This window comes from Elephantulus edwardii, unplaced genomic scaffold (assembly GCF_000299155.1).
Source record: "Elephantulus edwardii isolate Elephantulus edwardi_28Jun2011 unplaced genomic scaffold, EleEdw1.0 scaffold00219, whole genome shotgun sequence".
NCBI classification, from domain to species: domain Eukaryota; kingdom Metazoa; phylum Chordata; class Mammalia; order Macroscelidea; family Macroscelididae; genus Elephantulus; species Elephantulus edwardii.
The window spans coordinates 2275790-2287995 of NW_006399969.1; the positions used below are offsets into that span (position 1 = coordinate 2275790).

The 12206-nt window shown below is 40.0% G+C and overlaps 1 protein-coding gene across 1 annotated transcript in view; it reads right to left on the minus strand.

The window, feature by feature from the left end:
- SDCCAG8 (serologically defined colon cancer antigen 8) overlaps positions 1–12206 on the minus strand; it is a 354236-nt gene that overhangs the window by 218730 nt on the left and 123300 nt on the right. The window contains exon 9 of the mRNA XM_006898076.1: positions 6726–6878. Within this exon, the coding sequence (XP_006898138.1) occupies positions 6726–6878 (153 nt within the window). The remainder of the gene's footprint in view (positions 1–6725; positions 6879–12206) is intronic.

The window sequence follows — 12206 nt, forward strand, 5'->3', positions numbered from 1 at the left end:
CATGCTGGGTATAGTAGAGGGACAGTGCAGGAGGGGAAGACCCTCTATGAGGTGGATTGATTCAGTGACTGGGGTAATCGGGATGGGTGTGTCGGAGGCAATGAGATTGGCACAGGATAGAGCAGGGTTTAGGGCTGTTGTACACATGGTTGCTATGAGTCGCAAACGACTCGACGGCACATAACAACAACAACAACACATTAAATAGGTATGGAGAGAGAACACAACCCTGACACACTCTCTTCTTAATTGGAAACCACCCGAGCCTTCTGGTTCAGGTATAGATTTCACATGAGCACAATTAAATGCTCTGGGACTCCTATTCGTCTCAGTGTCAGCCACAACTTGTCATGATCCACACAGTCAGTCAAATGGCTTTCCATAGACAATAAAAAGAACAAACAGACATTTTTCTGGTATTCTTTACTTTCATCTAGGATCCATCTGACATCAGCAATAATGTCCCTGGTGCTACAGCCTCTTCTACATCCTGCTTGAACTTCTGCCAGTTCCCTATCTATGTACGGTTCCACCCATTTTGAATGATCTTGAGTAGTATCTAGCTCGCATGTGATATTGTTCAATAGTTTCCACATTCAGTGGAAATGCCAATGCCTTCAAGGCAGCTTCACTGCCTCCTTAATTATTATTGGCTCCTGTTCACATAGTACGTTCTGAAATTTTTGAAATGGTTGGAGGTTCAAGTCTCTCCAGAGGTGCCTTGGAGGAAGACCAGGCAATCTAATTCTGGAAAATATGTCGTTGAAAAGTCCTACACAGCATGCACAGTCCTACTCTGGAGTTATGGGGTCTTCCAAAGTTGGCATCAACTCGATGGCAACTGGTGCTAATGCTGATGTACTCCCCTTCAACTTCCCCTTTTTCCAGCCCTGTAGAGAAGGCTCTATACAGTTTCCCTGGCTGTAAAAAGCTCACTAATCCCCCTTTCCCATGTTCTATACACCTCTTATTCTCCCTACAAGATTCAGCTTAGGTATCATCATCTGATCTTCCTCTCCTCCAGGAAGTCTTTTTTTTTCTGGAAAGAGGTTTTTATTGCGATTTGGTCCACAATCAAGATTTCACATTAGCTTGCGATCAGGGTCCTGGTGGGAGCAGCGCCCAGGGAGGTCTGTCGGGTGGGGGTGGAGGTTAGGAGAACGCTGTGCATTTCTGAGGCAGCAAGGTGGGGGGATGCTTAGGAAGGTTCCAGAGGTGGCTGTGGGGTTAGGTGTTGCTCAGTCACTCGAAACTCCGTGGTCATGACTGGGCCTCAGTCTCCCCAGTTGGGGGGTCAGATCAAGGAATTCTTTTTAAATCTCTCACTCCATATATAATAAAATAGTTGCTCTTTCAAATACTCGAGTTCATCTCTAATGTAGTAAGATAGCTATTCCTATTGTTTACAGCTGGCATCATTCTCGCTGACTGTTGCCCATGGTGTATTGCTGTTTAATACTCTGAATAGCACTCTCGTATATGCCCCATAACCACCGATGTTTATCTCTGGCACAGTAATCTGTTCTAGATTGAACTGCATCCCACAAAAATATATATTGATGTCCTAACTCCTATAACTGTATATGTGATACTGCCTGAAAATGAAAAAAAAAAATTTGCTATGCTAATGAGGTCATAACTGAGTAGAGTGAATGAGCCCTAAATGTAACCCCTTCTGAGTGGTGTCTATAAAGGGAAGCACAGATGCAGAGGGCGGAGCGTACATGGGGAAATAACATGTGACAATTGAGGCAGATGCATCTGGAGCAACGAGAGCCACACAGGGGCTTCTCTGGTGCCAGCAAGGTTTGTTTCTGATCTTGATGGGTGGTTACATGATAGGTTTTGGTTAAAATGAACATATAAGTCTGATGCACATGCACAGACATGCACACCCCCCCCACAAACCCTTTTAATAAAACATAACAATTAATTTTTATTTTTTTTAAAAAAAGGTCAAGGATTGACATCAGTAACCAGAAATTACGAGAGAGGCTCAGACAGAGTCCTCACGGTAAGGTCCTGGTTAGCACCTCTAGTCTCTGGAGCGTCGAGAAATACATCCACACTTTAAAGTCACCCATGTTATGAGATTTTATTATGGAAACCATGGGACATTATCTCATCATTTTCAGTTGTCTGTTGAGCCCTCTTTAGATTAACAGTCTTTAAGCTCCTCAGGAGGCACTAAACATCTGATTAATGAATGAATAATTACAAAACATGACTGTTCCAATGGACTAGGAATATCAGGGTCTAAGTTTTTCTTGTCAGGACTAGATGAGCTTATCTTTAACATCTATAGCTTTTCACAATTATTATTATTTGCTTTGCTTTCAGAAAATAAAATGTTCTGGTTGATTTCTATTGTTGTTAGACTTTTAAAATAAGGAAGAAATGCTATCCTTCCAAAGTTTTTATGGGCACCTACCAGTTTGGCTTTTTCCTATTGAAACTTATGATTTGAAATAATTACATTTGAAATGACAATGATGATCATACACTGATATGGGTGTGATCTGGCCTTACAGTTGAAATCAGTAACTAACATTCTGAGAGGAAATGAATAATGAACAAGTTTTGGGTAAATAAAGAGTTTTATACCAATAAATCAAGAAAGGTGCTAAAGCTAGTCTCCATTTTATGCAGTAGACACATTAATGAACTTTTCCGAGTGTTGTGCACCATTGCATATTTGATTTGTGACTGCATGTCTTCTTCATCACCAGAAGACTGGCTACAAATCTGATTTGCACAGAAAATTAGTTTTTCTAACATTAAGCTGTAAAGCATTCCGGTGCACAATAAAATCTGAACTTAAAATCAAAGGTCAAAAGAAGTTAACAGTGCTAAATAAAAAATATGAACTTAATTTAGAAATTCTACTTCATGTGTACCACCTAATGAGTATATAGTTACAGCTTTTCTGGACTCACACAGGAGTAATAAAACCTTAAGTGCCAGCTACTAAAAGTCAGCATTATTTATGTGGAGAGACATCTGATGATAAACTTGTAAGCTTTGTGTGCTTTTTTAGAAATAAATATGCAGACATGTATTTCCTAATTGTAAATTCTGAACCCGTTTCTATTCTAAGACATGTATCAAACCTTCCCCTTTCCATCTGACTTCCTGGCTGTGCCACCCATCACTTCTTTCCCCTGCCCACTACCTGTCTGCTGCCTCCTGTCACCCACTTCCTGAGCCCTCCCCTCCTGTTGTCACACCTTCTTCTCCCCCATGCCCACCATCTGGAAGTCAACATTACCCTGCAGGAGCTCCTCCATCCACATCTGTTGCGGAGACAGAAGGAACACAGACACAGCTGCAGCACTGCTGGGTGTCCAGGGCACTGACATCAGGTAAGTCCTTTAAACTTTGACAGGGTCGAGGAACAGGCAAGGACACCCAAGCTGGGGGGAACTTAATAGAAAGTTCGGGGCTAAAGCAATCTCTGAGGCACAGGGCAGGGTGTGAAGCAGGACTCCCCACACATGAGGTACATGAATTAAATATCCCAGCAATGGACCATTATCTAGGGAACCAAATGAGAAAGTATCTGCACCATTCAAGGTCCTCGGTATATGATGGATGACTGGCTGAGCTGACAAACCTGAGTGGCTTGGTGCAAACCCAGTATTGTTACTGAAGACAACAATCCAACTCACAGAAAATATCATTCCAGAAAGAATGACTCAGCCTTCTGGGTGGAAGGCATCTGCTCTCTGAGACTTATGTCTGAATTTTCATCGGCTGGGATTTTTAAATAAGAAAATAAACGAGAAAAGAGAAAGAAAGGAAAGGAGATAGAAGAAAAAGGAAACAGAGAGAAACCACTAGTCTGATGTTAGGGAAGCAGGGATACTTGCCATGGTCCAGGTTACATGGTGCTTGATGTGTAATGGTCAATTGGATGGTCTGTGTGATGCTGATTCCTTTAATGCTCTTGGAGAGGGATTATATTGGCCTCATTTTAGATTATTAAAAAGTGAGATACAAAATATTAAGTTATTTGCCCAAATTCATTCAAACTTAAAAAATAAAAGCTAGGGTTTAGATCCAAATCAATCTGCTTTAATGAACATAAATAGCTGAGAAATCTCTGCAGTATTGCTACTGGCTACATTCTCTAATGTCAGAATGATAATGGTCATTCTAAACCAGGCTTAAAATTGCTTATTCTAAATTAAGAGTGTTGACTATCCCATGGACTGTCAAAGCAACAAACAGGTATGTCTTGGAGAAGGTACAGTCAGTGCTGCTTGGAGGCAGAGATGATAAAGCTTTGTCTCACATACTTTGGGCATATTGTTGTTAGGTGCCGTCGAGTCGAGTACAACTCATAGCAATCCTATGACCAAAAGGTCTGAACCCTTTTCTATCCTGCGCCATCCTCACACTTCCTGACACACAAGAGCCCATTGTAGCAGTCACCATGTCAGTCCACCTTCCTCTCCTTCCTGGATTGGAATCACCTCCCACACTGTATTTTGTTCATGTATATTGTAGGGGTTTCCCCTTTCCAATCATCTTACCAACAACTACATTTGTGAAAGTATGTAAGCCAGGTACATCATGCCTCATGCTTTAATATCCCCTTTTTAGATAGCAAATTTCTGGTTTGTCCATCCCTACCTAACCAGTACTCTGAGAGAACAAGCACATCTCTTTTGCTGAAGGATCTCCTGTTTGGAGTCTTTGAGCATCTGCATCCACAACCTAAGCCCTGTCCAGAACCAGCCACCAGTTTGCAGCAATCAACCCTAGCTCACAGCATAGATTATCTTAGCTTCATCTAGTGGGGTTTACACCATACTTTCTAATCTTTCATATAATGTTAATTAAAGCTCATTGGTTGAAGCAGTGCTTGACGTACACTTTTCCCACTAATCTGGAAGCTTCGTGGGGAATTGCATGGTCCTCTGACAACTATATTCCCAGATGCTGGCACAGAAGAGATATTTACTAAACACATGCTATTAAATGAATGGGGAAAGTGTGTAAAGGAGAAAGCACTGGAAGAACCATTGACACTGGTGATCATGCATGTGCAGGGGGCCATCTACAGAGTTATAGGATTTCTCCCAGCCAAGAATCCCAACCCAGAAAAAGTAAGCAGATTGACCCATTGTTGTACATCATCAAGTCAGAGCTGACCCACAGCTGACCCTCCAGAGGGTTTTCAGAAGCAGTAAATTGTATGGGAGGAGATTCCTCATCCTTTTCCCTGCAGAACAGCTGACAGATTTGACCACACCACTTTGGGACTGCAGCACAGCTTCTTACCACGAGGCCACCAGGCAGGACAAGAGAGTTTACAGTTGTGATTAACGCTGTGTCCACTTGACTAGGTTCAGTGGTTGGGTGGACACTATGTAATAACCTCCCCCTTTGTATTCTGATATGAGCAGCCAATCAGTTGGAAAAGGAGTTTCCATGGCAGTGTGTCCTGCTGTGTGGAGGATATAAAGAGATGTGATGGCACACTCTCCACCCCCTCCCACACACACACACATGCATGTACACACACACACACACACACACACACACCAGTTTCTCTACACTGTATTCATCTTGTTGTAGACAACACCTTCCTTGTGTTTACCAGTCCCTGAAACCACTAGAATCAGGAGCTTTCTGCCTGTGGTCTGACCCATGGATTTGGGACTTGCCACGCTCCACAACTGCATTAACCATTTCTTCACACTAAACCTTGCTGTGTCTATTTCTAGATGGACTGCATCCCCTAGAGAGAAGAGCTGAAGATGACAACAAATGCCTCAGCTTATCCACAGAAGGCTTAAAACCCAATGAGCAATTCTTCTTTTCCATGTCCTCGGGATTTTATATTATCTAGCACAAAGCAGATACTCGGCAATAACTTGGAGAATGAGTTAATTTTTTCATACATTGCAATAGTTTAAGAACACTGAACTTAGGGCACAGGCTGTGAGCTCACCTGGGGAAAAGAATATTCCTACAGAACAGGGTTACTTTGGTTACTTCCTGTTCAAGTTTACTCTATTGTTAGCAATTTTAAATGGCTGGTTGGTTCCGTCAATCTCACGTTTTGATTTACTGTTTTTCAAACAATGTGAATTTCAAGTTTTCCATTTCTTTAGCCTTTAATCTCTGCCTTTTCAATAAATTTAGTTAGTGTCATTACTCATAATGTAAATTTGTTAAAACCTACCATCTACAGTTAGACCTGATGGAAACTGTAAAGTGCAGGATACATTATGATGTGCTGTTTAATATTTTAAATATGACATCTGTTATTCACAGGATTACTGTTGTTGACTTGACAGCATCTAACAACAACTTCCTACAACATGGAATCACTTTCTCTCGATTACTCAGCTTCCTACAACATGCTATCTTGCACAAATTTAATTTAAGGGTGAGAGATGAAATCTCTCTGTTTAACCAAAGTTGAAAAAAGTTGGAAATCTAAGTATCTTCAGAGTAACCGCTGCCCTCAAGCAAACTGGGAGGGAAGCAGTCAAAGGCAATGTAAGATTAAAGTTAATTTTATAATACAGAATGCTATTTTATATAAAAAGATCAAATAACAGAATTTTAGGGAGAAAGATATGGAAAGTATTAAATATTTAGCAAGTCTAAATTGTAAGAAATTTGACTTCTTAAGAACTGAAGCCTGTAAAACCATGACCTCTGTCAGCCTCACAGGACCTTCTGCAATATGGATAGAAACCCTTGGGTACCTTCGCCTTGGCTTCCTCCCTCTCTTTTGTCACTTCCTTCTTCATCATCTCCTTCTCAAAGGCCCTTTTCTCCTGCTGGGATGCAAGTTCTTTTTCAAGTCGCTCTGAATGCCTCTCCAGCTCATTCTTCAGCTGCTCACACTGGATCAGAGCCTAGCAGGATCAAAAAGAGTGAAATGATGCTAAGAATTTGAGAAGTAAGGAGAGAGTAAGACGACTGCACTTAGCTTTATTGAAAGTAGTTAATGTTCAATGAAAAAGCCAGCAGGATAAAGTCACATCTATCAACTCTGCTGATGGATCTTTAACAGTCTTTAAATACTGCATTTCTTCACAACACAGGTTCTATTAGCTAATAAACTAAGAAAATTCAGGCAACAGATTTTGATGAGGGCTGTACTGAGCCAGAATTTTACAGGAAGAAAAAATAATTGAGGAAATAAAATGTTTTAATACTTTTAATTATATATCATATTTATACTACATGAACCATATAAACATATAAGTTGTTTACTGTTTAGAAATATATAATATCTATTGATTTTTGCTTGCTTGTGATTAAAATAATTTTAATATTTTAAGTAATAAACATCAAACACTTTTAAATGAGATTTTGAATTGATCATTACATATAGGGTAAATATACTGGTTAACCTTATATGGAAATAAAAGTCTCCTGAAAGATAACTAAACAAGATTTCGTAGTCTCTCACACATAACTGATGTAAAAAATAGGTAAAAACCGAAAGTTAAGGTAAAGAAAGACTCAGTACTACATTCACAACAAGAACAATTTCATAGACTGGGACTTGCCACCTTACAGAACAGATAACATTAAAAGACAATTATTGACCTTCAGTTGCAATTTTTAATCCTGCAATTCCAGAAATAAAACTGTGTAACTCTGGCTACATTCACGATATCTTTATGTATAATATCTCAAAATAAGATTTCAAAATCCAAATACCATTACTAAAAAGACCCCTCTCATGGGTGTGGAGCTGGAACCAGCTCGTTGCTGACCTTATAGCAGGTTTTCAGAGGCTTTAAGTCATACAGGAGGAGGCTGTCTATCTTACCCTCACAAAGCAGCTGGTGGATTTGAACTGTCTGTCTGGGTGACAGCACAACTTCTTTTCCACCAGGCCACCAGTTAAGATCCTTAACAGAATATCTGAGTCATTCTATAGTGGCTGGGCTGTTATTTATAATATCAACTGTCCAGTCAGCTTCCTCTGAATTGGAAACACATCTAATTTTGGGCAACTTACTTGTTTTGTGCTAATTAACTTTGATAACCATATACATTGTTAATGCAGATGAAAATAGTTTCAGAAAGCATTTAAAGTTCACTTTGTTGTTGCTGTTTTAAGGTTTTATAGATAGATGTACTTCCTTCCCTCTGGTAAAAGCTAAAATAAATAAATGCAAAAGAGACAGAACACGAATTTTCCTTTCCACATCAGAAAAGCAATAATGTTCAATTTCTTTCAGACTTTGCTGGAAAGATTATGTTCTCCAAGGCATACAGTATAAAGGTTAAATTCAATTTTCATAAATTAACTGATAAACTAATGACTAAAACTTATTCTCCTAGGTAATTGGTGCCCAAGACAATTCTAGCTAAACATACTGGGGATGGGAAAATGTCAATAAAATTTTAAAAGAAATGAAAACTCCTAATTCTTGTACTTTAAGCCTCTGAAACTTGCAAGTTTAAGAAGTATGACTATGTGCTTGAGAAAAGAATTGTCCGGGTGTGGGCAGTGGGGTATTTGAACCCAATAAACTTATGACTTTGGCTGATAAGAATATCACAAGTGTGAATTAATAGAAAGGATTCTTTCATATATAACAATCAGAAGGCTTTCATTGAACAAAACCTCAGGAGTCAGCATCAGTAAGTATAAGAACACTAGAAGGAACTGCAAAAGACTTCAAAACCAGACTAGCACGATCACTTCAAATAAGCCTCAGTCCAAGAAAAAATGAAAACTCTTGGTAACATAAGTGACCTAAGGTCAAGATGAGATGATATAAAGGAAAAGCATAAAGAGTTGTAAATGACTTAAATAAAATCAATACTAAAACTTTATTTTTGAGGATGGTTTTCTCTATATTGAAATGACCAACAACACTCGGTCTTCACTCATTAGTGTTCAAAGCCTCAAACCTGTTCCTGAGATGGTTATGAAATTCAGGTGGGATAGACTCAAAGTCATATTTAGGTTCCCGTGGATTTGGTTTAATTTTCCTCAGCTTCAGCTTGAACTTGCATATGAGTAGTTGGTGGTCTGTTCCACAATCAGCTCCTGGCCTAGTTTCCACAGCTGATACTGAGCTTCTCCAGCAGTTCTTTCAGCAGATGTAATCAATCTGATTCCTATACATACCATCAGGTGAAATCCATGTATATAACTTGTGTTTATGTCTCTTAAAAACGTATTTACAATGAATAAGTCATTGATTGTGCAAAATTCAATCATTCTCTCTCCAGTTCCATTTCTGTCACTGAGTCCGTGTTTTCCAACTCCTGATTCTTCTCTGTTCCCAACTTTTGCATTCCAGTCACCCATTACTGTCAATGCATCTTGATTGCATGTTCGATCGATCTCCGACTATAGAAGTTGGTAGAAATCTTCTATTTCCTCTTCCTTAGCTCTGTTTGTTGGTGCATATATCTGAATGATAGTGGTATTCACTGGACTTCCTTGTATGCGTATGGATATTATCCTGTCACACAATATTGTACTTCAAGACGGATCTAGAAATGGCTTTTCTAACTATTGAAGAAACCCCATTTTTCCTCACCTTTTCATTTCCACCGTAATATATCATATGATCATCCGACTCAAAATTGCCCCATGTCAGTCCATCTCATCTCACCAATGCCTAATATGTCAATATTTATACATTCCATTTCTTCCTTAACAATATCTAATTTCACAGCTTTAGTTTGCTTGGCTCCACAGGCAACACTCTTGACACCTTGACACCTGTAGCCAGGAAATGAAAAGATGTATTTCCATGGGAAAGTCTACTGTTAGGGACCTTTCCAAAGTTCTCTAGAGCAATGGTGTCTCTCTGGAGACTAGGGTGTGTCTGATACAGGCCATGGTTTTTGCAATCACTTGTTATGCATAAGAGAGTTGGACAATGACTAAGGAGGATAGAAGGAGAATTGATGCCTTTGAGCTGTGGTGCTGGAGAAGTGTAGTGAGAGTACCATGGACTGCTAGGAAAACAAACAGATTCATCCTGGAGAGGTTAAACTGGGCTACTCTTTGGAGGCAAGGATTCTGAGGCTCCATCCAACGTACTTTGGACATGTTGTAAGGAGAGACCAGTCCTTAAGAGGGACATCATGATTGGGAGGGTGGAGGGACAGCGCAGGAGGGGAAGGCCCTCTATGAGGTGGATTGATTTGGTGACTGGGGTAATTGGGATGGGTGCACTGGAGACAGTGCATTTGGCACAGGATAGAGCAGTTTAGGGCTGTTGTACATAAGGTCATTATGAGTCGCAAGCGACTCAATGGCACAGAACAACAACAACAACAACCACCAACACTCAGTAAGGATGAGTAAGCATTAAAGGAAAATGAAACACTAAAAAAAAATCATTAACTTAAACACTGGTCATTAGAAGGAGCATAGCATTAAAGGCCACAGAACAGAGTCATCGCTATTGTTACCACTGTGTCAGAACCGACTCCTAGCTGCGCCCCCAGCAGGTTTCCAGAGGCTGCAAATGGCACAGGAGGAGACTGCCCATCTTTTCCCATTGAGAGCTAGAAGATCTGAAACGCCTACCTTTGTGTTGGCAGTGCAGTTCTTTAGGGAGTGGCATCAGAGCTCCCTGAAGTAAATACTATTATATTAAAAATTCTGCAGTAACCGTAAAAATAATAGTTTACAAATGCATATATGGTGTAAGAACGTGAATGAGGCCACAGTCACAAGTAGGCTTGACAGAAATTATATCCACATAGGTATTTATTTACACATAATGCAAGTACATTCATGAACACAGTAAAGAATTCAAGGGACAAAGTTATGAAAACATCTGAGTTATGACCAACTACAATATGTTCACCTATTTTTCTCTTCTAACTCCAGATAGGTGTCTCTCTGGAGACTAAGGTGCACCTGATACAGGCCATGGTCTTTGAAATCGCTTTTTATGCATCAGAGAGTTGGACAATGACTAGAGAGGACAGAAGGAGAGTTGATGCCTTTGAGCTGTGGTGCTGGAGAAGGGTACTGAATGTACCATGGACTGCCAGGAAAACAAACAGATTCATCTTGGAGAGGATTAAACCAAGCTACTCCTTGAAGGCAAGGATTCTGGGGCTTCGTCTGACATACTTTGGACATGTTGCCAGGAAGGACGGGTCCTTGGAGAGGGACATCATGCTTGGGAGGGTGGAGGGACGGCGCAGGAGGGGAAGATCCTCTGTGAGATGGATTGATTCGGTGACTGGGGTAATCGGGATGGGTGTGTCAGAGGCAGTGCGGTTGGCGCAGGACAGAGCAGGGTTTAGGGCTGTTGTGCATAGGGTCGCTATGAGTCGCAAACGACTCGACGGCACATAACAACAACAACAACAATAACAACAACTCCAGATATTTGGAATTTCATTACAGGCCTTTACTCTAGAGCAGCCCTTGGAAATCTTCTTTTCAGCTTCTCCATGTGTTTAGAGAAAGTTTCATTATGTATGCTGAACAAATAATCTAAAAAGCTGGACCATACACATAAGAAAGTAGCATTAGGGTTGGAAAGAGAGTCATTAACAAGCTAACATATGCATATGGCACAATCTTTCTTGCTGAAAGCAGAGAGAACTTGAAGCACTTACTAATGAAGAGTGAAGATGAGCTGTAAGTGTGAATTACACTTTAACAGAAAGAAAACAAAAATCCTTGCAATGGGATCAAGAATCAATCCCACACTAAATGGAGAAAGATCTTGAAATCATCAAGGATTTCACCTAACTTGGATCCACAATAAACACATATGGGAGTGGCAATTAAAAAAAAATCAAATGAAGACTGCAAAAGACATCTTAAAAGAGTTAAAGAGCAAGGATGTCACTTTAAGCACAAAGGTGCCCATTTTTCAACCTTCTCATATGCATGTGAAAGTTGGACAATGAATAACGAAGATCAAAGCGGAATTAACAATTCTGAATTATGGTGTTGGCCAAGAATACTGAATATACCAACTGCCAGGAGAACAAACCAGTCAGTTCTGGAAGCACTACTCCTGGAATATTCCTTAGCAATGAGGATGGCAAGACTTTGCCTCTCATATTCTTCCATGTTTGGCCAGCGGACCAGTCTCTGGAGGAGAACATCACACTTGATAAAGTAGAAGTGCAAGGAGAAAGATGATGTCTTTTTTTTTTTTTAATTTAGGTTGTTTATTTTTCATTTCAATGAACATCTACAGAGATTTTGGAATTTCATTCATTCATTG